Source organism: Macaca thibetana, chromosome 8, assembly GCF_024542745.1.
Source record: "Macaca thibetana thibetana isolate TM-01 chromosome 8, ASM2454274v1, whole genome shotgun sequence".
NCBI classification, from domain to species: domain Eukaryota; kingdom Metazoa; phylum Chordata; class Mammalia; order Primates; family Cercopithecidae; genus Macaca; species Macaca thibetana.
The window spans coordinates 130,656,432-130,682,203 of NC_065585.1; the positions used below are offsets into that span (position 1 = coordinate 130,656,432).

At 41.2% G+C, this 25,772-nt stretch overlaps 1 protein-coding gene across 2 annotated transcripts in view; it reads right to left on the reverse strand.

The window, feature by feature from the left end:
- Positions 1-2,501: 2,501 nt before the first annotated feature.
- The window catches only part of TRMT9B (tRNA methyltransferase 9B (putative)), a 65,152-nt gene continuing 41,881 nt past the window's right edge, over positions 2,502-25,772 (reverse strand). Inside the window, exons 2-3 of one of the 2 annotated variants that reach the window (XM_050802183.1) lie at positions 10,842-10,996; positions 2,502-5,976 (exon numbers count right to left, since the gene is read on the reverse strand). In XM_050802183.1, coding sequence (XP_050658140.1) covers positions 5,765-5,976; positions 10,842-10,996 — 367 coding nt within the window. In that variant the 3' untranslated portion in view covers positions 2,502-5,764. Of the gene's footprint in view, positions 5,977-10,841; positions 10,997-25,772 lie in introns of those variants that run through there. The other variant, XR_007728366.1, reaches the window with a different exon arrangement.

Consider the following 25,772-nt stretch of genomic DNA (forward strand, 5'->3'; position numbering starts at 1 on the left):
TAGTGGTGAGGTATTACCTAGTGCTCCTAAGCCCTGGAAGACTGTGATGTGCCTTACGGAGAAAATATATGAGTTAGATAACTTCATTCAGGCCTGAGTTGCAGTGCTGTTGGCATGAGCCTAAGATCAAATAAACTGTCTTTAAACAGAAACACACATAAAACAAGGCAATATATTGTTCAGCTGACAAAAATGTTGTGACCAGAGGCTCACAGAAACTCAATCCTGTATGCCTCTTGGGATTCTATATTCCACTGAATTTATTAATTCAGTGTTCACAGAGACTTTATAGAACATTACTACTGTAGATAATGATAATTGACTGTATTTTTTGGGGGGTGGTATAAGACCAAAAAAAAAAAAACCATTAAAATGGGACTATTTTAATAAAATGGTCTCTTCAGTAGACTCGTACATCAACATTCAGAATTTTATTGGGCTTCAAAGTAGGTTTTTTTCTTTGTTTTCATTTTTGTTTTGAGACAGGGTCTTGCTCTGTCACCCAGGATGTAGTGGCTCCATCTCAGCTGGCTGCAGCCTCTGCCTGCTGAGTTCAGTTGATTTTCCTCTCTCAGCGTCCTGAGTAGCTGGGACCACAGGTGTATACCACCACACCCAGCTAATTTTTGTAATTTTTGTAGAGATGGGGTTTCGCTGTGTTGCCCAGGCTGGTATCGAACTCCTGAGCTCAAGCCATCCTCCCACCTCAGCCTCCCAAAGTGCTGGGATTACAGGCATGAGCCACCATGCCTGGCCAAGTTGTTTTTTTAAACAGAAAGTCCTTATTTATTCGTTTATTAATGCCTGAGTGACAATTCCTTTCCAATCAGATGTAATACTGTAATTTCACCCAGGAATATCAGTCTTTTATATTATGTTTTAAATTTAAAGTGTAATAAGTAACAGCCTTTAAACCAAATGTTCTTAAGAAAAAAATAGCTGGCTGGGATGGTGGCTCACACCTGTAATTCCAGCACTTTGAGGGGCTGAGGTGGGCGGATCACTTGAGCTCAGGAGTTCAAGACCATCCTGGGCAACATAGTGAAACCCCATCTCTACCAAAAAAAAAGATTAGCTGGGTGCGGTGGTGTGTGTCTGTGGTCCAAGCTCCTCAGGAAGCTGATGTGAGAGGATCACTAGAACCCAGGAGGCAGATGTTGAAGTGAGCCAAGATTACGCCACTGTACTCCAACCTGGGTGACAGAATACGACCCTGTCTCAAAAAAAAGAAAAAAACAAAAATCCTACAAATGATTACTTCTTTACATGTTAAATGCATTAGACATGCATACACATGCATGTTCTATTAAGAAACATTGTAAATGTATCAAAAATGGGAAGTGAGAATATATTTACCTGAAATATCAATGTCTGGAAACTATGTTGAATTTTTTAAAGTCCTTTTGTTTAAAAAAATCATAATTACAACTTAAAGGCAAAAGTAGTACTCAATATATGTATCCTAAAGCAGTATTTTCCTGCTGAGAGCCCAGACAGTAGGTAGGTTGAATTCAATTACTGGATTTCAGATTCAGATGAGAAGTTACACACGATCTCCTTTAATGTCTTGTTCCATCTTGATATTTTATCATTTGTTTACATTTAACTTTTCAAGTGTACATGCCTCGCTTCTCTAACCTTCAGCATTCAGAATCTGCAGGTTTAGCGTAAAGCAGGCTTTTTTTAAACATCAGTACTATTGACATTTTGGGCTAGATGATTCATTTTTTTGTTTTTGTTTTTGTTTTTGTTTTTTGAGACAGAGTCTTGCTCTGCCACCCAGGCCGGAGTGCAGTGGTATGACTTGGCTCAATGCAACCTCCACCTCCCGGGTTCAAACAATTCTCCTGCCTCAACCTCTCAAGTAGCTGAGACTACAGGCATGCGCCACCATGCTCGGCTAATTTTGTACTTTTAGTAGAGATGGGTTTCACCATATTGGCCAGGCTGGTCTTGAACTCCTGACCTCGTGATCCACCCTCCTCAGCCTCCCAAAGTGGATAATTCTTTATTGTGGGAGCCCATGTACTAGATGACATTACACATACACACATCCAGTTGTGACAATTAAAAATGTCTCCAGACATTGCCCATGTCTCCTGGGGAAAGGGGGAAGGCGCAACATAACCCCCAGTTGAGAAGCACTAGCCTGAAGGGCATCGTTGATTGCTGCTATGTTAATACGCCACCACATTTCCCTAGGATGTTTATCAGACTATTCCAAAGGTAAGTAAAACGATGCTTCTTTTTCTAATCCACCAGTAAATGAAGGCATAACTAGGTATGATGCTTAGCTCACATTATCATTATTAAAAGATATGGAAAAGCAAACATATATATACATATATATTTCTTCCTGTTAAGCAGGAAGTGCCAACATATAGAATTTTAAATAGAGAAGTAAATATATAGGGACATACGAGAGACAGTCTATTGAAATTTCTCATACTATACTTTCTTGTATATATTATTCATATTTATATATTTATTTATATATATTTCTTATAATATAGGTCCCTATATATGTAATAGGAGAATTTCAGTAGACTCTCTCTCTTATGTCTCATACAGTCATATATGCACACTCACACATATATATTTTACCTTTTATATTTATAAATGTTGTGTGTGTGTGTGTGTGTGTGTGTGTGTGTGTGTGTGTGTATATGTTTTTTAGGGACAGGGTCTCACTACGTTGCCCAGGCTGGACATAAACTCCTGGGCTCAAACGATCCTCTCACCCCAGCCTCTCAAAGTAGCTGGGACTACAGGTGCCTGTCACCATGCCTGGCTGCTGTAATATAGTTCTAAATGTGAAATCTAACTGAAAATAACCACATCACATTAATTCATAGTTACAGATCATACAAATGTGTGCTGTTTTTCCACTCAAGGAAGCATTTTAAATTCGAAGATGGTAACTAGGTGTACTCCATTTTCTCTGAGGGCAAGGCATGAGATGTAAACTGAAAATAGAGAAGGATGGAGCCAGATATGCATGGAGCATTTCCTAAGCATAAGAAAGCTGGTCTATATCCCCTTCCTTCACCAGTGGCTCCATGGCATGGTCTGGATGTAGGTGGCTTTGCAGACTAAAATGAATTTAGCCTGAGCATGGTGACTCATGCCTGTAATCACAATGCTTTGGGAGGCCAAGGCAGGTGGATTGGTTGAGCCCGGGAGTTCAAGACCAGCCTGGACAATATGGCAACCCCATCTCTACAAAAATATTCAAAACAATTAGCCAGGCATGGTGGTGTGTGCCTGTAGTCCCAGCTACTTGGGAGGCTGAGGCAGGAGGATAACCTGAGCCCAGGAGGTCAAGGCTGCCACAGCACTCCAGCCTGGGTGATAAAGTAAGACCTTGTTTCAAAAAAATAAAAAACTCTTGAATCATTAAAAAATCCAATAACAATTTGAAGGTTTAAATAGTTAAAAGGAAAAAAAGTAAAATGAGTGTAGACAAAAGAAAAGCAGAGTCCACACATTTATCTGACTTTTTAATTTAATTTAATTTAATTTTTATTTTATTTTATTTTATTTTATTTTATTTTATTTTTGGAGATGGAGTCTCACTCTGTTGCTTAGGCTGGAGTGCAGTGGCGAGATTTCGGCTCACTGCAACCTCTGCGTTCCGGGTTCAAGCAATTCCCTGCCTCAGCCTCACAAGTTGTTGGATTACAAGCACCTGCCACCACGTCCAGCTAATTTTTGTATTTTTAGTAAAGACGGGGTTTCACCATCTTGACCAGGCTGGTCTTGAACTCCTGACCTCGTGATCCACCCGCCTCGACCTCCCAAAGTGCTGGGATTACAGGTGTGAGTCACCGCGCCTGGCCCATTTCTTTGACCTTTCTCCAATTTCTAGTTAAGTGGAATGATCAAACCAAAACCTTTTTCCACTAAAGATTCAAAGCATTGTATAGTGTTGCTTAATTCAACAAGGTTTTCTCCTGGTTATAGACTGAATGCTTGTGGCCCCCAAGACTCATATGTCGAAGTCCTAACCCTGAGAGTGAACGTATTAGGAGATCAGAACTTTAGGAATTTTAGACAAAGTCATGAGAGTGGGCCCCCATGATGGGATTAATGGTCTTATAAGAGAGACCAGAGAGCTTGCGCGCGCTCTCTCTCTCTCTTTCTCTTCTTCTCCTTCCAGTCTCCCGCTACATTCCACGTGATGATACAGCAATAATTAAGCCATCTGCAAGCTGGTAGGAGGGTCCCTACCAGAACCTTACCCTGCTGGCACCCTGATCTCAGATGTGCAGCCTCCAGAACTGTGAGAAATAAATGTCTGTTGTTTAAGTCAAGTCTATGGTATTTTGTTATAGCAGTCTGCAAAGGCTAAGACAATCTTCTTTATGCTTACAACCAAAATGGATCTAACAGTTTCAACTGCAAACGAGGCTATCAGAGAGCAAGTTTCCATGGCAACCATCTCTTGCCAGTCCTTACTAGTTCCAAGGTTATGGCTTCTAGGCAGCCTCCCCTCACCATACGAAGAAACAGTCCCCACCTAATGTTGGATTAATCAATCTTTCATGTATTTTAGGAAAAAGAGCAAATCATCTTATTCTGCATTTTTGTCCTGAATAACTCCATTTTACAAAAGATCATCTTTCTTGGATAAAACTTGTTACTCAAATAGGTTGATTTTTTTTTTTTTTTTTTGAGATGGAGTTTCACTCTGTCACCCAGGCTGGAGTACAGTGGCACGATCTCAGCTCACTGCAACCTCTGCCTTCCCAGTTCAAGCGATTCTCCTGCCTCAGCCTCCTGAGTAGCTGGGACTACCTGCCTCAGCCTCCTGAGTAGCTGGGACTACAGGCGCTGGCACTATGCCCAGCTAATTTTTGTATTTTTAGTAGAGATGGGATTTCACCATGTTGGCCAGGCTGGTCTCAATCTCCTGACCTCTTGATCCACCCACCTTGGCCTCCCAAAGGGCTGGGATTACAGGCGTGAGCCACCGCACCCAGCCAAATAGGTTAATTTTTAAGAGTGTATTGGGACAAGTAATTTGCTTTGCAAAAGATTTTTCCATTGCAAAACAAACAAAAAAACCTTGTCATAGGATTCCTTTAAATATCAAGTTTCCCTGTATATTTAAACATGGCAGGTGTCATGTATTCTTTACCTGCGTGTATTTCAGGCATGGATTTTTTTTTCCCCATTTTTTGGCATGTGTGTTTTCTGGTCACACCCTTTGGGAAGATATGCAAAACACATTCCCTAGACTCATGAACAATCTCCGGCAGTATATGAGCAGAGTGGCATTATAAAAACAATGCCATCCAAGACCAGATGGGACACACCTTCTCCCTGAACCTGACTGCCTGTGAGTGGCAGATTGGTCCAGGTGACATTTGGTGTGTGAGCCCTAGAATTCTCTGCTATCAAAGGCCACTATTTTGGCCTAAAAAATGGTAACATAACTTCTAAAAATCTACTTTGCTTTGCATGAATCTGGCTTCATTTAAATATAATGAAGTGCTGTTTTCAATGAGTAAGATTCCTTTTATCCTTTCTTACTCATAAATAAAAGAAATTGGAATGAATCATAAAAAAACTGCAATGACAATTTGAAGGTTTAAATAGTTAAAACAATCATATGTGCCATAAATACATTTTGGAGTTGAGTCAAATCACTCAAGTAGTTGAAACAATTATTTTAAATAATTGTTTAAAAGAAATTACATTGACATTTCTACACAGAACAGATGGTGAGTCATGAGAACAGACTAAACCATGTCAATTATTCTCATGGCAAAGGGTGAATGTGTGATCCGGCTGCCTTACCTCCTATGGAGATGACGGCATCGAAGCCCTCATCCCTAAAGGGGAGATTAAGGTTGTCACATACCATGGCTTCACATCCTCTATCCCGGGCAATCTCTACCAGTGGCCCACAGTAGTCACAGCCCACGGTATGTACCTGGCTGTTCACTTTAAGATACTTTCCAGTCCCACAACCTATAAGAGAAAAACCTGCATTACATGCTGTCCTCAATGGAAAGTGTGAAATAGTTCATTTGTCTCATAACAAGAAATATAATTAACTTTTTTTTTTTTTAATTTTTTGAGACAAAGTCTCGCTCAGTCACCCAGGTTGGAGTACAGTGGCGCGATCTTGGCTCACTGCAACCTTTGCCTCCTGGGTTCAAGCAATTCTCTTGCCTCAGCCTCCCGAGTAGGTGGGGTCATAGGCGTGTGCCACTGTGCCTTGCTAATTTTGTATTTTTCATGGAGACGGGTTTCTCCATGTTGGTTAGGTTGGTCTTGAACTCCTGACATCAGGAGATCCATCTGCCTCGGCCTCCCAAAGTGCTGGGATTACAGGCTTGAGCCACTGCGCCCGGCCAACTTTTTTTTTTTTTTTTTTTTTAACTAACCAAGACAGAATACAACATGGTGTGAAGATATTCACAAAAATAAAAGTCTTCAGCGAATACTTACATATTCTCATATAGAAGAGAGAAAGGCCACAGGAAAAAAATAACATTTATTGAATATTTAATGAGGTAATGTCCACAGGGCTCAGTACACTAGTGCAACCAAGGCACGTTAGCTGATCCATGGCAAGAAAGGTAGTTCTAGTATCCCAGAGACCGTGTGCAGCCTCTAAGCTCACATCCATATTTCATTGTATATACACGCATGTTACGGCCTTTATTCTCCTGTTGTCCCTCCAAAGATTCTTACCACTTGCTGACTGCAAAACAAACTGTCAACAACTTTTCAATTATTTATACACTAAAACATGCCTTTCAACTTTTAAAAATTTGAACTTGAATTAGAAAAGCATTTTTAACATTGTTTTTATCCAATCTCTATTCATTGCTACATTTAAAATGATCTCTATGGGCCCAGTATACAACTTAGATTATAAAAACTACTTTTTTTTTTCTTAAATAGACAATTTTTGATATTCACTTTCCAGTGGAAAAGACCTAAATAATTCAGGATTTACAAAGCCCAAAGGTTTAGATCATTGAGGTCTTACTGATGTTATGGTTGAAGAAGGTAATAACATGAATGAATAACCACCTTGAAACAAAGCCTTCTACAATCGAATACTTTATATTATATTCTATCACAGATATATAATCTAATTCCTTTCCAGAAATATTAAAAGAAACCATTAGAGCCTATATTTGTACCTATTGACATTACCTATACAATTTTTCTACCTGAAAAAATATCTATCACTATTCAAAGATGATTAGCTTGCTGCTTCTGAAATACATCAGGACACTGCAACCTCTGCCTCCCAGACTCAAGCGGTCCTCCTACCTCAGCCTCCCAAGTAGCTGAGACTACAGGCATGTGCCACCATGCCCAGCCAATCTTTTTTTTTACTGTTGTTGTATTTTTTGTAGAGATGGAGTTTCACTATGTTGTCCAGGTTGGTCTCGAAGTCCTGAGCTGAGTGATCTGCCCGCCTCGCCTCCCAAAGTGCTAGGATTACAGGTGTGAGATACCGCTCCAGGCCTATTTGTAGTGTAATTTGTAGTGGCAAAATACAGCAAACGACATATATTAAATGTTAATATGGCATTATTAGCACAGAGTGCTAGGCAGCTTTTAATACTGGGTAGCTCTATAAAAAAATAAATATGGAATGATTTCCTCAATATATTAAAAGTATAACAAAAGCTAGGAGTATAATTAATAGTATACTACCATTAGTGTAACCAAAAAAAGGGAAACTACCCATCACACACTCACAGGCACAAATACGCTTATATTTACATAAAACGTCTCAAAAAGATCATGCAAGAAGCTAATAGCATCAGAGGCCTCTGGTGTGGGTTGCTTGGTGCCAGTGACCGGGATGGGAGAAGATTTTACACTACGCATTCTTTTGTGCTTTGTTGCTGAACCATATCGGTGGGTTACCTATTAAAATACTTTTACACATTTTGAACCACTTGTTCTCATCCTTTAACTATTTTTCTTGTGACTTGATGGTATTTTTCCTTTTTTTTCTTTTGAACTTATTCCTTCTGTTTGATACTCTGAACATTTTAACCAACATCTTGCCATTTCCTACACCTACCACACCTGCTTTGACACCCCAGCCCCAGGTAACCACCATTTTAATCTCTCCTTCTATGAGTCCCACTGTTTTAGATCCCACATATAAGTGAGATTACGGGGTATTTGTCTTTCTGTGCCTGGCTTATTTCACATAGCATAATATCTTCCAGGTTCCTCCGTGTTGTCGCAAATGACAGGATGCTGATCTTTTTTTTTTACAGTGACATTGAAGAATGCTTTTTTATCAGCCGGGCGCAGTGGCTCACGCCTGTAATCCCAGCACTTTGGGAGGCCGAGGCGGGCAGATCACGAGGTCAGGAGATTTGAGACCATCCAGGCTAACAGGATGAAACCCCGTCTCTACTAAAAATACAAAAAATTAGCCGGGCGAGGTGGCGGACGCCTGTAGTCCCAGCTACTCGGGAGGCTGACGCAGGAGAATGGCGGGAACCCGGGAGGCAGAGCTTGCAGTGAGCCGAGATCGCGCCACTCACTCCAGCCTGGGCGACAGAGCGAGACTCCGTCTCAAATTAAAAAAAAAAAAAAATTATCTAGATTTCTATGACATATGTTGCAGATCTTTTTACTTAGTTTGATTTTGGTCTTTTGACTTGAATTGTATGTCTGTCTACATTTTTGTCTTGTGGAACTTTTCCATTTTTATAGGGTCAAAGTTATCCGTCAATACAGTTAATCCTCATCAATTACAGCTTCCATATTTGCAGTTAATCTACCTGCTGAAATTTATTTGTAACCCCAATGTCAATACTACAGCACTGCATGGACATTATCAGACTTATATACTCACAGTGCAGCAAAATATTTGAGTCACCTGAGACCCACATACCCAACCTCCTTTTTTCAGCTCCCATACTGTAATCGTGTGTCCTTTCCATAATCTATTTAGGGCCACGATTTCTCCATTTGTACAGTTTTTACTGGTGATTTTGCTGTTTCAAAGAGCCTAAGCCTGGGGCTGAAATGCCGTCTAGTGTTCCTGAACATAAGAAGGCTGGGATGTCTGTGATGGACAAAATATATGTGTTAGATAAGCTTTGTTCAGGAAAGAGTTATAGTGTGTTGGCCATGAGCCTAATGTTTATGAAATAATGATACATAGTAATCAAGGTGTCTTTAAACAGAAGCACAAATGCAACAAGCTTACACATTGGTGAATTGATAAAAATGTTGTGACCCAAAGCTTACAGGAGCCTAATCCAATATTTCCCCTATGAGTAATGATTCAGTATTTGCCAATTCAATGCTTATGATACATATATGAAATGTAAGTACTGTGAATAATGGCAATGAACTGTATATTCTTTTATGATTTCTTTTTGTATGTGTATCATACATAAGCATTTTGCCTCAGAATATTTTAAATAACAATCTAGTTGTCATCTAGTCCTTTAATGAGCGCATTTCCTTATACTTAAATCTTTGCTTCATTTGGAATTTATTTTGATGTAAGGTGTGAGAAAGTAACTCTCTGATTGTATATGTCGTTATCCCAAAGCCATTTACCTAATAGTTCCTTTTCCCCACTGATTTTAAGATCCTGGTACGTGGCTTACTTACATTAACAGGTGGTAATAGATCCAAACTCACTGCACATTCTGAAACTAGATTTATTATTTTTTAAATTACATGGTAGAGATATTTTTCAAAGACTCCCAATTTCCATGTGACCTGCACCCCTTCCCCAGATTCCACATTACTCATACCATCTTCAGCAAGTCACAAGTTCCAGTATGTCTGTTTCTCTTACCAGTATTTAGAGTGAATATCAAACTAGACAGACTTTGCAACTACAGACTTAACGACTCATGGGTGCAGTCAGCATGCAATTGTTAGAATGCAGTTTTAGGTGGGCAGGCCTTGCATGAGATTCCAACCACAACTTAAGTCTTAGTCCTAGATCTACTAAGCTGTGGTTTACCAGTTCTTGATTTAGGAGGATGCTGAACCAATGTCCTCCAGACAAATAAGCTATTATGAAAATACTGTCTAATTAAAGATATGCTCCTATAATGAAACACCTACAGAATAATTAAGGGAAAGGACCCATGAGATTCATAAGGCATTACTGGACCTCTTGCATAATCTCACAATTCTATAGAAGGCATGTGAACCACTCAAAGTGAGCCACCAGCGGTGAACACATTTGGCAAATGTGAAGGTCTTTAAATTTACAATGGTCAGTTTCACAAGCCATCATTTCCATCCTAATTTATTCAATCAATGTTAGGTCCGTTTTGGTGGAGGATGTACACAAAGGCCCTGAAAAGTCACTGTCTAAATGTAAAGTTTGAGGCCAGACATGGTGGCTCATGCCTGTAATCCCAGCACTTTGGGAGGCCAAGACAGATAGATCACCTGAGGTCAGGAGTTCGAGACCAGCCTGCCCAACATGGCAAAACCCCGTTTCTACTAAAAATACAAAAAACAGCTGGGCATGGTGGTGGGCACCTGTAATCACAGCTATTGGGAGGCTGAGGCAGGAGAATCAGTTGAACCCAGGAGATGGAGTTTGCAGCAAGCTGAGATTGCACCACTGCACTCCAATCTGGCTGACAAGAGTGAAACTCCATCTCAAAAAAAAAAAAAGAGTTTGAGAAAGTTTTTTACTTGCTGCTGACTTGACTGTCTGAGTTTCTGCTGTAAAATGAATATTCTAGGTACTGGCATGCCAAGGGTACAATTTCAGGATTCTTATTAGAACAAAAATAAAAAATGAATCTGAAAAGCAAAGGCTCAATGGAAGATATTTCATGCTGCATGGTCCAACAGTGGGTTACCTATGTCTGCGATGATGCTGCCTGGCTTCTGTTCTTGGAGGAACTGGCGGACACGAGGCCACGCTTTGCTCTGCAGGTCACTGAAGTAAGGGGCTGTGCTCTCGTACACGTTGTGCACATGCTGCTTCTCCAGCTGGGCGGCTTCATGATCCATCCTGGGGAAAACAGGACCAACCCAAGGCATGCAGGTCAGCCTATGCACCATAGGTGACTGAAGGAGGATGCATATTTCCCAAACTTTGGAACCTACAACTGCAAAAGTCTTGCTGTTCACACACTTTCTTATAAGCTGCAAAGTACAATACCTTCACTGTAACCATCGTTGCCAAAAGACTAGCAAATGCACGGTTTTTACCTGCTATGTTAAGGAAAACAATGGTTTGAAAATGAGTTAATTATTATATAATAAGTTCCTGGACAAGATGAATTTTTTTTTTTTTTTTAAAGTGGAGTCTTGTTCTGTCGCCCAGGTTGGAGTGCAGTGGCACGATCTCTGCTCACTGAAAGTTCCGCCTCCCAGGTTCAAGCCATTCTCCTGCCTCAGCCTCCAGAGTAGCTGGGGCTACAGGTGCCCGCCAACACACCCGGCTAATTTTTTGTATTTTTAGTAGAGACGGGGTTTCACCGTGTTAGCCAGGATGGTCTTGATCTTGACCTCGTGATCTGCCCGCCTCGGCCTCCCAAAGTGCTGGGATTACAGGCGTGAGCCACCGCGCCCGGCCAAGATGAATTCTTAATTTTAGAAGCATAACCAAAATTCTTACTAAATGGTTTACTTTGGATAACACCATTGTATCTGATGCTAAATAGATTTGAAAATTTCATAACAGGTAGCTCACCATTTCAACCCAATAACGAAGCCCTATTAATTCTACCTTTTTAGCGTTTGGGTTCCAGTCATGTCTCTATATCACTACTGCTTTTATTTTAGTATAGGTGCCCATTTCTTTACTGAATTACTTCAACAGCTGGCAAACAGTTCTATTGCCCTTCAATTGCTTTTCCCAAGTTCAATTACGTCATAATTATTTTTGTAAAATATAGGACTGATTTTGTTGCTTCTCATTTATTTATTTTTAATTTTTGTGGGTACACAGTAGGTGTATATATTTATGGAGTACATGAGACGTTTTGATACAGGGATGCAAGGCTCAATAATCACATCAGGGAGAATGGGGTGTCCATCATCTCGAGCATTTATCCTTTGTGTTACAAACAATCCAATATACTTTTTTAGGCATTTAAAAATGTACAAATAAATTATTTTTTTACTATAGTCACCTTGTTGTGCTAGCAAATACTAGGTCTTACTCTATTTTTTGTACCCATTAACTGTCTCCACTTCTCTCCCACTCCCCACTACCCTTCGCAGCCTCTCGTAACCATCCTTCTACTCTCTATATCCATGAGTTCAATTATTTTAATTTCTAGCTCTCATAAATAAGTGGGAACTTACGAAGTCTGTCTTTCTGTGCCTGACTGATTTCAGCTAACATAATGACCTCCAGTTCCATCCATATTATTGCAAATGACAGGATTTTTTTTTTTTTTTTTTTTTTTTTTTGTGGAGTCTCGCTCTGTCACCCAGGCTGGAGTGTAGTGGCATGATCTCGGCTCACTGCAACCTCCACCTCCCGGGTTCACACCATTCTCCTGCCTCAGCCTCCCAAGTAGCTGGTACTACAGGCGCATGTCACCATGCATGGCTAATTTTGTGTATTTTTAGTAGAGAAGGGATTTCAACGTGTTAGCCAGGTTGGTCTCCATCTCCTGACGTCGTGATCCGCCTGCCTCGGCCTCCCAAAGTGCTGGGATTACAGGCGTGAGCCACCACGCCTCGCCCGGATTTCTTTTTTTTTTTTTTTTTAAAGCTGAGAACTCCATTGTGTATAAGCACCACATTTTCTTTATCCATTCATCTGTTGATGGACAGTTAGGTTGCTTCCAAATCTTGGCTGTTGTGAATAGTGCTGTAATAAAACATGGGAGCATGGGTATCTCTTGGATATATTGATTTCCTTTCTTTTGGTTATATACCTAGGAGTGGGATTGCTGGATCGGAAGGTAGCTCTATTTTCGTTTTTTTGTAGAATCTCCAAACTGTTCTCCATAGTGGTTGTACTAATTTACATTCCCACTAATAGTGAATAAGGGTTCCCTTTTCTCCACATCCTCACCAGCATTTTTTATTGCCTGACTTTCAGAGAAAGCCCATTTTAATTGGGGTGAGATGATGTTTCATTGTAGTTTTGACTGGCATTTCTCTGATGATCAATGATGTTCAGCACTTTTTCATATACCTGTTTGCCATTTTTTATGTCTTCTTTTGTGAAATTGTCTATTCAGATATTTTGTCCTTTTTGTTTTTTATTTTATTTTATTTTATTGAGATGGAGTCTCACTCTATCACCCAGGCTGGAGTGCAGTGGCGCAATCTCAGCTCACTGTAACCTCTGTGGCCAGTTCCCCGGGCCATGAGCAGGTCTAGAGGTGCTGTCTGGGAGCCAGGGACTGGAGTCAAAAACCTTAGAAGTCTACTTGGTGTTCTATTGTACTGTGGCTGAGCTGGCACTCCAGCCACGAGATGCAGCCCTTCCCACTCTTCCCTCCCCTTTCCAAAGACCCCTTCCCCACTGTGGCCAAGCTGGTACCTAAGGTGCAAGGCAAAGTCCCCTTTCCTTGTCCCTCCACTTCTCTTAAGCAGGAGTCTTGCCCCACAGCCACCACAGCTGGGAATGTGCTGAGTCTCATCTAGAGCCAGCAAGGCTCAGAGTCTCACCCAGGTCCACAGAGTACTACTTGGCTATCATTGCTGGTTATGCAGGGCCCAAGGGCTCTTTAGTCAGAAGGTGATGGGTCCTGCCAGGACTAGCTCCTTCCCTTCAAGGCAGCAGGTTGCCTTCTGGCCCAGGGAGTGTCTAGAAATGTCATCTGGGAGGGAGAGCCTGGAAAGAGGGCCTCAGGACTCTGGCTGGGCCCTATCTTACTGTAGCTGAGCTGGTATCCAAGATACCAGACAAACTCCTCTTTACTCTTCCCTCTCCTCTCCTCAAGCAGAAGGAAGGGCTCTCTTTTGGAGCCAGGAGCTGTGCAGCCTGGGTAGCGGGAGGGGTTGGTGCAAGCACTCTCTTAGCAGCCCTTGCTGGTGTCTCCATAGGTGGCCTTCCCTCCTCCCCACCTAGTCCACTGGCTCTGAGGCCAGTTCAGCAGGAGGACTCACCTAGGAGCCGTGGCCTAGACTGCCTTTCGAGTTTATTTAGTATCCCAGAGCCCTTTAGCCTACAGTGGTGAGGCCTGCAGGAAATCAAGTTCAGACTGCTGGGATCTGCAATTCCCCTCTGGCTAGGGCTGGTTTAAATGCTCCCTCTGTGGGCAGGTGTCAGCTGAGTTCAGCCCCATGGTTTTGCCTTCTACTGTGACAGGGCAGCACTGAGTTCAATATAGTGTTTCACAAATGCAGTGCTCTCCCTCCCCTAAGCGCAGATTCTCTCTCCATGCCACATGGCTGCTGCCAGGGGGTTGGAGGAGGGATGGCATGACCAATTCAAGACCATCTTTCTCACCCTCTTCAGTGCTTCCTTTAGTGATATGAAGTCAAAACCAGGCACTGTGAGTGCTCTCCTGATTTTTGGTTCTCATGTAGGTGCTTTTTTGTGTGTAGATAGGTGTTAACTTTGGTCCTTGTCGGGAGGGTGGCGGAGGGAGGACACACCATCAGTGGAGCCTTCCATTTGGCCATCTTACTCCACGCCACTCCCCTCAATTCTTACCTTCAACTTCTTCAGAGGCATTTTATAGCTTGTCCCATTGGATTCAGCTGGCTTAGGCGGGCACATAAGGCTCTTTCTGATCTAGCCTCACCAGACCTCTTAAGGGTCATTTCTCACCATCTTTCCTCAGCATTAGCCTTAATACCCAATGACCCATTGTTTCTCAGCGGTGACACGTTCCTTCTCATCCAGGGGCCTGAACAGATGCTATGCTTTACCTGGCTAAATTCTAGTCACTCTTGGAAAAGGCATCGCCTCCTCTAGGAAGGCTTTCCTGACCTTCCAGGCAGGATAAGGGCAACAGGGAAGGAGTAAGAAAAGCATGAGAGCAGGTCCCGTTTTGGGCTTAACTCTGTAATTACTCTATTCTATTTTGGCATGTGAGTGAGTGCTAGCCCAGGGAAGTGGCCAGGGGCCCAGGTTGTGGCTTTTACCAATCAGTAGGAAAGTATTTTCAATCATTTAATAACCCATTTGGCCCTACTGATGGCTATCAGCTATTGCATCCCATGCATACCTCTATAGGGATCACAGAGTCCTGTAATTGTTGAATTCAGATAAGATATTTTTCTCTGGCAGAATCCGCTGGAAGACTCTGGAGAACAAGGACTTGTCCTATTTAATACTGAGTTCCCAGCACTTAGGACGCAGCAGACCCTCAGCAAATGATCAAATAAACACACATCACGGGAATGGAATCTGGCTCTGAGTACAGAGGGTAGTACTGGCTTTGGTTAGCAGAGGGACTGATCACTCTGAGGAGCTGGGGAAGGGAGGGGACCCGACACCTGCAAAGTAGGCAGATGGGAGTGTAACTAGAGAGAAGGTACCGTCCCTGGACAGCCTCTGTCCCCACACCTCTACCCCTGTCCTGGGAAGTGGGAAGTACTTGGGTAAGATGGTGTCTGCCAAGTTACTTCCCTGTATGGAGAGAGACTTTCAGACTATGCAAATACTGTTTCTTATTTGCTCACCCGCCAGTTTTAGCATCTACCAATGATTCTTGCCCTAATTATTACTACAAGTATCACCAAATGATGATAATATAATTCCATCATTCCTTCCGTTTCAAGGAAGAGCTATTCAGGATTTACTCTTAAAATGTAATAGGTTGTCTTTAATCAGTATGAACCAACCCACAGCCCCTGCAAAAAATTCTAGCAAACTCCTGAATATAAATCTAATTTGTGAGGTCTGACAAAACTTCCACCCAAATTGAAACAGCTTATGTTGCACCTTCAACTGAAATTTACAAAGTAAACATATGGCTGGCTAGAACTGCCCACACAAGAGAAAAACAGAAACACTATGTGCTTTTCATTTAAATCAAAATCTCAGTAGATTTTAGTCTATTTACATTTCCCCTTCCTCAAGGAATCAATCAAGCAATACAATTTAGAGAACACTAGAACAAGTAAGTTTTTCTTTACTGCACTTGCAAATGTTAAGTGGTAACCAACATAAACTGGATTCCTTGCACTATGCAGTTTACAAAATGACTCCAATTTCAAGCTCAGAATTTGTAGTATCTGAACAGCACCCCCTGAGATCTTGCCCTGAGTTTTCTATGGCCTCTGCTATCATCAGGTAACCTAAGAGTTATTTTTAAGTGTATAAGCAATATGAATCTATTTTGTTTTTCTGATGCTTTCCAGTTAACTTTATAAACACTGCAGATTTAAATTTTAAACGCTGTGGATTTAAATTTCCTACACTATTTTCCACATGAATTTTATGTATATAAACAAATTCCTTGAGTTTGAAAGTGTGACTAAGCTAGTACTAAAACAGGAGCACAGGATTCCAGATGAAGCGAGGGATAAAGGGTTTGGATTAGCCAGGATTCCTAATCTGTGTGCTGTCAAATTGCAGACTCATAAAATAATCCACATAAAAAGTCAGTATTTAAAGCCTCACATTGTGTCCCTCCTTTGAGATTCAAAATGCACCCCAGCATACTACAAGTTTTGAAAAATCTTTTCTCAGAATTACTGGGTCTAACATACTCTTTCTGTCTTTAAACACCTTCTGTGTTTTTAGGAAATAATATGCGAAAGACACTTTGGAAATGCTAATTTAATGTTTTGCAATTTAAGAATGTCCCCCAAACAAAGGAAGCATTTTTCCTGAGCATTCTTTTTCATTTATGTAGTTTTAGTGAAGTATGTTATCTACAAATCGTAACTTCTAAGATGGTTTATAAAATGACTGAAAGTATGAGATGGTAAACATTTTAACTAGAAAGTCAGAAGGATGCACATCAGAGTTGCTCATTGCTGTCGATCCAAGAGAAACTGCTTCTGAGCCTGTGCCTCCTCTTTCCAGGGATCCCCGCCTCACTGAGTGGACCCAGGTTGAAAACCAGACCTACAGGGAACCAGTCCATGGGTGAGACTGACCCAGTCTTGAGAATTTGAACTAAAAGGCCTGAACAGTCAAATGACTGCAAGTGGTTGGTTGTGAACACTTGGAGTCTGTGTTAGGGAGTCCGTTTTTAGCCATGCACATATGGATGAACCAAAAGAATATTTTTCTGCAAAATAAATGTAGCTGTAGGAAACAAAAAAACACGATGAGAATTTGGGATGCTTCATAACATGGCGGGGGGAAAGGCAGAAGGACTGGGGAAGTCTAGTAGACGATATTCTAGTTCTAGTCCCTATGTAGGCTCTGGACAGGGTCTCAGGGTCATTCAACTCGCAAGAAACCTGTTCATTTTAGAGTACCACCCTTGCGTCCTGAGGTACCACATTTCCTAACTTTGAATCTCAAATAGATACCCTGTTCTAGCCCTAAAATATTCTTCACTTGAACTCATTTCTGTTTCTACAACCACACCTTTCCAAAGGCAGGCAAACTGCTTTTTTTATTAACATTTTGAAATGATTATTTTACACTTTAAATAACTAGTGTGCAGTGATGCTGACACACAGTGTTGTAATATCTTACCTTTATTGCTACTTTTCAAGCAACCTGTAAAGCTTACAATGTAACCTTAAATCAAACCCCCAAAATTGAATGCTAATGATCAAAAGAAATCATAAATATGATGACAAAAACACAAATGAAACTGAGTAGACAAAGATACAACTAACTTTGCCAGGGGGAAGCTGATGTAGGCACAGAAGAGCAGACCCCTCAAACATTGAATCATCTTTGTTCCTTCCCTTGCCCCACAAACTCTGCCTATTTCTAGCATTTATTCCTTGGAGGATGGAAGAGAGGAGAGAAAGTGACAGAAAGCTAACAGGAGAGTGAGTGGCCTGGCATGTTTCCCAAGGCTAGAAAAACAAAGAGAAGGACATTGGCAATTCCTGCTTCTAGCAACAGGGTTCTATTGAGAAGTCACAAATGTTTAGTTTTCCTGCCCTGGGCATGTGATTAGGCTAACATTTTTCTACCTACTTGAATTCAGGTAAACCCTATGTGACTTGCTATAGCATAAATGTGATCCCAGTGTGTTGCTTGCCAAGTTCCCTATCCCTTGTCTCTGCAAGGAAAGGTTCCTTGTCCTGGAGGCATCAGCCTAGGTCCCTCAGAACTCTTGAGGGAGAGACATCATGGGTATTCTAACCCCACCTACCAAAAGGAATAAACAGCTCAGTTCATCATATGAACTGCAAAATATCTAGATCATGAAAAAGTAAAAAGTATACATCAATTTTTATTAGATGACAACTTGTTACCATATAAGTTCTCCCTTTTTTCTTCATAAAGATTAAAAGTTTTCTTTCTCATAGATATATATTATTAAAAAATTGAGAGAAAACTGGATACAGTTTTAAATCCTACTTTTTTGAACTTAATATTGTGAACCAAGTGGCAACTTCTACCTACAGTCTTCTCTACCTTCTCAAAGAAACATAATCTCCACAATCATAATTCCACAGCACTTGAAATATATCGCGTGCTGTAAAGTATTATAATGGCTTAAGTATTTCTACTAGATTCTGAACTTCTAAAGAAGAAACAAGATTTCATACACATCTTTGGTTAGCCCGTAGTATCTAGCACTGGGCCTAAATGTAATAGGTCTAAATACGTTTAGTGAATACATGAATGATGGAACTCTAGCCAATTAAACAATTATTTCTTTTACATTTTTAAATCATATTAACAGTTTTATTTAGGTATAACTGACATATAACAAACTGCATATATTTAAAGAATATAATTTGATGTTTTTACACACACATGTGTGTGTATGTGTGTATGTATCTGTGAAACCATCAAGATACTCAAGATAATGAACATATCCTTCCCACAATAAATCAACCCTCCCATCTTCCCCTACCCTGAACAATCTTTCTTTTTCTTTCCCTATTTTTTTTTTCTTTGAGACAGAGTCTTGCTCTGTCACCCAGGCTGGAGTGTAGTGGAGCAATCTCGGCTCACTGCAACCTCCACCTCCCAGGTTCAAGAGATTCTCCTGCCTCAGCCTCCTGAGTAGCTGGGATTACAGGCACATGCCACCACGTCCAGCTAATTTTTGTATTTTTGTATAGACGGGGTTTTACCATGTTGGTCAGGCTGGTCTTGAACACCTGAACTTGTGATCCACCCACCTTAGCCTCCCAAAGTGCCAGGATTACAGGCGTGAGCCACTGCACTCAGCCTCTGAACAATCTTTCTTAATGTCATGTTTCTAGGCAAAGAAATAGGGATAGAGAGGTGGACACTGACATATATATCCAACGACAACAATTTCTTTTTTTTTTTTTTTTTTTTTTTTTTTTTTTTTTTTTTTTTTGAGACGGAGTCTTGCTCTGTCACCCAGGCTGGAGTGCAGTGGCCGGATCTCAGCTCACTGCAAGCTCCTCCTCTCGGGTTCACGCCATTCTCCTGCCTCAGCCTCCCGAGTAGCTGGGACTACAGGCACCCGCCACTTCGCCCGGCTAGTTTTTTGTATTTTTTTTTTTTAGTAGAGACAGGGTTTCACCGTATTAGCCAGGATGGTCTCGATCTCCTGACCTCATGATCCGCCCGTCTCGGCCTCCCAAAGTGCTGGGATTACAGGCTTGAGCCACCGCGCCCGGCCCAACGACAACAATTTCAAAGGCAACTTTGAGCATTTGATGTGTCGACAAATAAAAATAAAAAGGTTTCCCAAGTTTTTCCAGTTCCTTAATGATCACTGGAAAGCTACAAATATATTCGCACCCAGATGCAAATAGTAAAAATATTCCAAGGAACTGAAAAGGCTTCCAGGGAAAAGGTTTTTTGATTGTCTCATCAAGGAGATGAGACTCTGTACTTGAGCCACAGAAATCTAGTGAACTCTGAGAAGGCTTTGTCCCCAAGAGTGGCTCCTTGTCCCCAGGGAGGAGGTGCTATGACTGAATGTCCTCAAGATGGTGCTTATTATACCCGCTCCTCCTAAGACGTTAGCACAGAGACCGAGGTGATAGGCTATAAGCACTTAGCCCTGTCATCAGAAAGGATTTCTCATTCGTTTGTGACGGGAACTTCCATTACCTCTATCTTGAGTTTCTTTCTGTACCACACTCTTCCCTGCAGTGAGTCCTCTATGTTTGAGCTCAATGGAAAACACACGTGGCTTTAAAACAGTTCTGTCTCCAAATACTGACATACGGTTGTGAATTAAAACCTCTTGCTATCATATAGAACAATAAAGCTTTTAGAGGAAAATGCGGAACGTCTTCATGACCTTGGAGTAAGTTAAAATTTCTTACAAAGGGTCATATAAAGTGCTAACCATAAAAGGAAAAATAAAGTAGACGATATTAAAATGAACACACCATGAAGAGAGGGAAAATTCAACCCCCAGAGTGTGAAGAGGTATTCATAGTACATACAGCCGACAGTAGAGTAGTATCCAGAATATAAACAATTCCTTACAAATAAAAAAGCGATAGACAGACAACACAACCGACAAATGGGCAAGAGACTTTAACAGACACTTCACAATGGGCAGGAGATGCGCAGGAAACACACACAAAGGGGCTTAACTTCACTAGTATCAGGGAACTGCAAATTTAACCCACGATGGGATCCCACCACCTATACAAAAGAATGGCTGAAATGAAAAACACAAGGAATATCAAGCGTTGGTGAAATATGGAATTGGTGAATTCTAATACACTGCTGGAAGAAATGTGAGTTGTTTCAATCTGTTTGGAAAACTGCCTGGCAGTAACAACTAAAGCTAAACATATGCATATCCTATGGCCCAGCAACCCCACTCTTAAAGGTATATACATATATCCAAAAGATATGGACACCTATATTCACCTAAAGACATATGCTAGAATATCCAAAGAAGCACTCTTCAAAGTAGCCCAAATCTGGAAACTGCCTATGTGCCCATCATCAGTGAAATGATCAAATAAATTGTGGTATATTCATAGAATGAAATGCTACCAGAGTTAAAATAATGAAAGTTTTCAACCATATGCAACAATATGGATCAATCTCTATATCTGTCCATTTTGTACTGCTGTAAAGGAATACCTGAGGCTCGGTAATTTATAAGGACAAGCGGTTTATTTGGTTCACGGTTCTGCGGGCTGTACAAGCACGGCACCAGCACGTGTTTGGATCCTGGTGAGGCCTCAGGAAGCTGTTACTGATGGTGGAAGGTGACTGAGGAGCACGTGTGTCACAAGGTCAGAGAGGGAGCAAGAGAGAGGGGAGGAGATGCCAGGCTCCTTTAAACAACCAGCTCTCATGTGAACCGATAGAGCATTAACTCACTCATTACCACAAGGAGGACACCAAGCCATTCGTGAGGGATCCATCCCCATAACCCAAACACCTCCCAACGGTCCCCACCTCCAACATTGGGGGTCACATTTTAACATGAGATTTGGAGGGGACAAATATCCAAACGATAAAAATTCCATAAATATCATATTAAAAGGGAAGTCCACAAAAGAATACACACTGTAGGATTCCATTTATGGAAAGTACAAAAACATGAGCCAATAGATAGATCAGAGAAAATAAAATAAAGTACAAAAACATGTAATCCCAGCACTTTGGGAGGTCGAGGCGGGCAGATCATGAGGTTAGGAGATTGAGACGATCCTGGCTAACACAGTGAAACCCCGTGTCTACTAAAAATACAAAAAATTAGCCGGGCGTGGTGGAAGGCACCTGTAATCCCAGCTACTCAGGAGGCTGAGGCAGGAGAACGGTGTGAACCCGGGAGGCGTAGCTTGCAGCGAGCCGAGATCACGCCACTGCACTCCAGCCTGGGCAGACTGGAGACTCCATCTCAAAAAGACAAAAAAAAAAAAAAAAGTGCAAAAACAGATAAAACAAATGTGGGCCATTAGAAGTGGGATAGAGGCTGCCTGGGGTAGCACCTGGCAGGGAGCACTGGGGGTCGGAAGGTGGTTCTGGGGTGCTGGTAATGTTTCTTGATGTGGGCTCTGGTTACATGAGGGTGCTTAGGTTATGAAAGATTCATTCATTTATTTGTACGTTTATGATATATATACTTTGGTCCATGTATATTTCTATTAAAACTGCCTTTTGCTTTCAGGCAATTGCCTTTATTTTAAACCATGTTAGAACTTGAAACTGAGCAGAGTATCCTCTCTCATCCATGTTCTGCCATTCCCCTGAGAGATGAATGCCATCCAGTCAGTGCCTTCCGGGCAGCTAGAAACTGGAGATCACTGGGTTCAGAGATGAGGTGAAATGTCAAAGCAGTATCCCCATTCAATAAGATTATGTCATAGTATATACAGAAACTGCTGAGAGAGTTTTAGCTCAGAAGAAATCTAACTGAAGAAATAAGTGACTTAAATGAGGTAATGTCCAATGCCAGATTATCCAGTAACCAGCGAAGAATAGAGTCCATTTGCTCTCAATAAAGAAGTTGTTTCAGTTAGGGCAGCAGGTAAGTGACTCATCAGGATGATGAGAGGAAGGAAATTCATTCTACCTACCTTATATTTGTGATCTTATTACACATTGAAGAGCTTTACTCAATAACTCAAAGTGAAATTAAGGATGAATTGTGCCAGCCACAGCTTCCAAGTAGCACAACTATAATAATATATGAGGATTACTAATCTCAATAAATAGATGGGAACATAAAACTGTGTAGAGGTCCAGCAAGGAGGCTACATGATCCTCCGCTTGTAGCAGCAGGTGGTTGCTATTGCTACTTACCTTCATTCTCTAATTACCTTGCTGTTTCATTGTTACTGTTACTCGTTAAGACAATTCTCAGTTACTTCAGTACCTTATGAAGAATGTATGGACAAACTAGAGTGTCCTCATTTATTACTCCCATGTGGATCATCTGTAATATTCAGTCTACTGTTTATGTGGCTCTTTATATGTGCAGTTATTGGAAAAATCTGCTGAGCTTTTTATTCTGCAGAGAATAAAATCTTTCTGAAGGATGTTATAGTGTTTATAAGCCTTAAAACCTAAGACAACAATGACTTGGGGCCTAATTGATATCTGGATGGTGAATCTCCCGAAACACACACAACTAACAGAAGAATCAGTGTTCCCTCCAAAAAAACCAAACCTAGAACAAAAACAACACAAAGAAGACAAAAATTGTATCAATGAAGTTTTTTTTAATAAAAATCAAGAAAAGAATCAAGATAGAATGACAAGGAAAAGAAGAAAGAAACCAGGGAAGTAAAAGGAGAAGAAACGGGGGAATGAATATATGTACTGAATGATTATCATGTGGTTCATATATGTTAGCACAAAGAAAGCCAGAAACGGGGAGTAAGAAAAGCAGACGAAGAGCTAAGAGCTATGACTTAATATGTATAAAGAATAAAGAGTAGAAAAGGTAAAAATATATAATTTTGTATATATTTGTTTATATCTACTCCAATTAGCATTCAAACTAGATTTATATAATCAAATATCAATTGCTCGTATAACTTTTTACGCATGTATCACTAATGGAAATTAGATTTTGACGACTTCTAACTGCAACTGAAACTTGCTTGAACCTTTGTGTTAAGAAACTAAAATCCAAATTAATGCCAAAGGTTAAAAATTCTTGCTCTAGAAAGTCTAGAGTTGTATTGCTTTGAAGTTTAATATATTATGTTCATTTCCAGAATAATAGGAAATTATTAAAAAGGGAAATTTTCAGTGAGCCCTATGTGTGTGTAAGCTGACACATCTTCAAATGAATGCTTGAGAGGTCGGGAACTGCGCCTTGGAACTCAGCCTAGAAGCGTGGGCAAGATTTGAAAATTTTTGTTTCAGCCAGGCGCGGTGGCTCATGCCTGTAATCCCAGCATTTTGGGAGGCCAAGGCGGGCAGATCACCTGAGGTTGGGAGTTCGGGACCAGCCTGACCAACATGGAGAAATCCTGTCTCTACTAAAAATACAAAAATTAGCCAGGCATGGTGGTGCATGCCTGTAATCCTAGCTATTCAGGAGGCTGAGGCAGGAGAATTGCTTGAACCTGAAAGGTGGAGGTTGCAGTGAGCTGAGATTGCTCTATTGCACTCCAACCTGGGCAACAAGAGCGAAACTCCATCTCAAATTAAAAAAAAAAAAAAAAAGGAAAATGTTCGTTTCTTGTCATTTAAATTGCACTTGCAAGAAGAATCAATTCCAGGGTTCCCCAAAGGTGGACAAGTCACTGTGCTTTTCAGGTCCTCTTAGCCTGCTTTTCAGGGAAAGTAGCAAACTTGAGAATTCTAACATAAGTAAGGCGTATAAATCAAGTCACTTCAGGGCACTTGATGTGTTTGAAGAGCTGACCGCTACAGAAGGAAGGAAAGGAAAGGGAGAAAGAGTAAAGATGCTTAATCCACGGAGCTAGAGGCATGCAGGCATGAAGGTAATGCATAGTCAATACCTTCTAGTCAATATCAGTGTCTTCTTAAAAAATGAAAAAGCTTCTAGTCAATATCAGTATCTTTTTAAAAACCAAAAAAGACATTAGTTTGAAAGAGCAGAGGGTCCATCAGAGGTAGTAGTGAAAAATAATTTTGGAGATCTAAGATTCTGGGGAATATCTGATCCCTTCCCAAGCCTGAGGCCACGCACATATGACCACTATTTGCAATCGCAGACATTTTAGAGATTAAAATACTTTTAAAAGCCTCTGTTTATCCTCTGTTCCTCTGGGGAACTGCACCTCTCTCAGACTCCAAGTATCACTGGGGCCTGCCAGGCACACTGACAGTGGCAGTGCGGTGGGTACATGATCCAATCTCAGACAGTTATTCTCCCTGGCCTGGGAAATTGACAAGAAGTTGGAGCAGAACTGCTGATGGCTCAGCCCTGAAGCAAAGATCCTCATGTCTCATCCCAAGTTGTAACTTTCCTAAGGTTTGGTTTGCAGCGGTTCCTTTTATTGTGCCAGCTACTTAGGCATTCCCAACACATCCTCCTCCTTGCTTTAGTTCATTTTGACGTGTATAGCAAAAGGACTAAAGTATTACAAACTTGAATGCTCCTTCACAACAACAGCGTCTACCCCAGTGGGGGCCACAGTGAAAGAGAGGTACCATGGCCACTAGGGTTGCCAACGGGACTCATCACAAATGGATGAAGGGACTCTTGTTGGAGCAAAAGAATCTACTGAGATGGCAATGTGCTATTGGAATGCCAGCCTAGAAGATCAAAGTTGTTGCAGTGCTGGCACCTTTGCCCCCTTTCTGCCTTTCTGTTTGTACTGCCATCCCCTAGTATCTCAGCTAGTCTAGCTGGTCTGTCTGTTCCTCTCGCTGTCTCTGCGCCGCCTACATCTATCCCTTCTAATATACTCATAATGATGGGAGTTGGCAACACAATCTTCTCTGTTAATGTCCACTTGGCTGGAGACACAACACATTCCTATAGTAAAAGGTAACTGCGTAGACCACGTATCACAGGTGCCATTTCTGGTTTGCTGGCTACAATTCATGATTTTTCTTCTATGAATTCAAGAAAAGTTGGTTAGAATCTGTATTTCATGCCGGTGCAGGGTTAATTTTTCTATACAACCCATTGGATAATATTCACTCCTTCTTGAAAGCCCTTCAGGGGACCTCTACTGCCTACGGGATAGCACCTGCACTCCTCAGTCTGTCATGAAAAGCCTCCCTGACCTGGCCCAGTCCACTTTTCCAGTCTTATATCCTGCAACTACAGTACCTCAAGCTCTCAGCTCTACCCACACAAATCTACTCACTTTTTCCCAAGTGGGACTTGCTCAGG